Here is a 2712-nt window from a genome sequence, read left to right on the forward strand (position 1 = left end):
TCACTCGCGCCCCCTGCAGGATTAATTTTTATCACAGCTGACGTGTCAACTCCGTCCACCTCATTCTGGAATTTCCCGGCAGCACCCAGATTAATCCTTTCCGACGCCCTTTTTATGTCAAAAGCACAGGAAATATCAAAGTTTCAAACTTTTAATGTTTCTTCAACAATTGGGAGCAAAGAATGTTAATTGTCGTGTTATTGGGCCTGAATGGATTACTTTAACTTCTATCATATGAAAACTGAATTGCATTTTTAACATATATAAACTATATAAATTATTAATTCGGTGTTTAAAAAAATTACGAAGTGGAAGATACTGTATTTTATTTACGGACTTGTGTACAGTAAACCAAATCAAAATGAATTACACTCCGGTCCGGTAGGTGGCGGTATTCCTTAACAGGCTATTACCAAGGCCCTCGCCCACAATTCTAAATAGAAGAAGTGACGTCGCAGAATGATGACGTGTCACCCAGTCTTTTTAGTTGCCTCACGCAGTCAAACATGGTTAACGGCTGATACGCAGCGGTGGTTTTTATTGTAAGGTCCCGATGGCCTGGGTTAAATCCGTTTCGGACAGCGGGGGGGATGTTTTCGATGAGAACGCGGATGATCTGAAGCTAATGAGCAAAGAGTGGTCCAACAACATGAAGAGGCGACATCGGGTAAACCTCGTGTTGTTCTGTTTAGAATGACTTGCTATTACTTATAAGTGTTGGATGGATCTGACAGATTGCATTTGTTTTTGTTAATCCTAACCCCCTTTTCCGGGCAGGATGGTTTCGTCGACGGAGCTGGCGTCGGGGAGGACTCCTTTCTTCAGGTCGGGTTTAAAATGGGCTTCTTGGAGGGAGCGGCTCTGACCGCCGCTGTTGGCCGTCTCAAAGGAATTCTGAGGTGAAGCTATGCCATGTTAAAAACAAGCATCTTTCGAACAGTTTCCTTGTGAAGTAGCAGTTCCTTTAGCCCCGTGATACCTTTTTAAGATCATCTATTGCAGTATTATACACTAACATGTATCCTGATAGAACTTTTTTAAATGAAGTTAAGATAAGGTGCCAACATTTTGTGTTGTCTTTTTTATTTTTCCTCCGTAAATGTCATTAATTTTAAACTCATCATAATGAGAGGAATAGCTTACATGTTCTGATATTCATTTTTTTTTTATGTAAGTAGGCATGGGCAGTTTAACTTGGCGTTTGTACTTGTATTATTTAAAAAAAAATATTAATCACACTGTAATTCAATTGTTGTAATTGATAAACATGTTTCTTTCCAATATTAATTTAATATCTTGGCAAAGGGTATTGTTTTCCTCTGCCTTTCAGTTTGTCCTTACATCATTGAAAAAAAAACACGTCCTTTGTGTAATAATTCGACCTCTACCTTGCACAGAAAGATCCTGATTCCTAATGTTCTGGTCATTATTGAGGCTCTTTTATGTTCACTCACCTTCTTTGTGTTCTGTGGCATTGTGTCTAACGTTGTTGACTCTTTGTGTGACGCGTCACAGTGCTCTGTCTTGCTGGTGCCGGATCCAACATCCGGAAAGTCCCATTCCAGCCTCGCTGTCTGATCTCCTGCGGGAGGTTTCATTGTATGAAGACTCGATCGTGGACGGCCTCGGAAAGGCTTTGGAAAATCCTCCTCCTAGTGTGAGCTCCATCTCTGACAGCGTGGAGGATCTGGAGGTGAAGCAGGAAGAGCCGGGTTGCCGTGGAGAGGAATGTAAAGAAGCTAACTGCTGCAGGGGAGGAGAGAAAATGGACCTGGACGTTCCCCAACAACAGCCAAAGCCCCGCTGTGGGTTCACTAACTGCTCCTTCAGCAGAAGTGAAAACCTGAACCACCTCGTGCAGCGCTGCACGGATCTAGTTTCAGAACTCGGACTGCCACAGGAGCTGATCGGTCACATACAGGAGCTGAAGAACATCTAACAGCAAGAGAACACACCGGTTCTGAAGGGCCTCTGAGACGTAAAGGTTTCTTTATGCATTTCTTGCAGCAATGAGGTGTGTGTACATATATTTTATTTGTATACTGTATTGAAAATGTACATTTCCAATTACAAATTGGGAGAGTATTTAAAATAAAATTGGATGTGCTGGGGTTTTTTTTCCTGAATATCTGAACATAATATTTTATTGCCTACCTGGGTGAACATTTTGGTTCCATCTTATTTATTATTGACCATTGTTAGAAATTAACCGATTTATTTATTATCCTGTGAATGTTTCTGGATGTGCTTTAAATGAAGTTTGAAGCTGTTAAATTTGGTCGTATGAAACATGAAAGCAGCCAATCATTGCATTTATCTCGGCACTGATGATTAACTAATAAATAAAATTCCAGGTCCACCGAAGTACACATTTCCGAGGATCAATTGAACGCCACAAAATGCGCATTGCTATGACGTCATACGCTCGGACCGTGCCGTGACCTGCTGCTCCCGCTACGCTAGGGGTCTGTTCCACCGGATATTCCGCGTTAAATACATCAAAGAAAGCCCCGCTGTCCGTGAAACGTGATACCGATTTCCGTATTCTAGTCGGTAACCGGTGTGGCGGCAGCGATTCTCGCGATTGGGCTACGAGTATGTTTGTATTTCAAGTTTCCCTCGGCTAGCTGGCTAGCTATTTCAGGCTGAAACAGAAATCGGTGCTCCATGACTGCGGCTTCGCGGACGTCGTCGCCAGTTAAAGCCTACCGA

General features: G+C 42.5%; 1 protein-coding gene across 1 annotated transcript; it reads left to right on the forward strand.

Annotated features, from left to right (window-relative positions):
- Positions 1-483: 483 nt before the first annotated feature.
- On the forward strand, positions 484-2308 carry otulina (OTU deubiquitinase with linear linkage specificity a). The gene is made up of 3 exons (XM_068748104.1): positions 484-667; positions 778-899; positions 1516-2308. The coding sequence occupies exons 1-3, from the start codon at positions 554-556 to the stop codon at positions 1937-1939; spliced, it is 660 nt and encodes a 219-aa protein (XP_068604205.1). The 5' UTR covers positions 484-553; the 3' UTR covers positions 1940-2308.
- Positions 2309-2712: the final 404 nt, after the last annotated feature.

The sequence above is a fragment of the Brachionichthys hirsutus genome, chromosome 14, assembly GCF_040956055.1.
Source record: "Brachionichthys hirsutus isolate HB-005 chromosome 14, CSIRO-AGI_Bhir_v1, whole genome shotgun sequence".
Classification (NCBI taxonomy): Eukaryota; Metazoa; Chordata; class Actinopteri; order Lophiiformes; family Brachionichthyidae; genus Brachionichthys; species Brachionichthys hirsutus.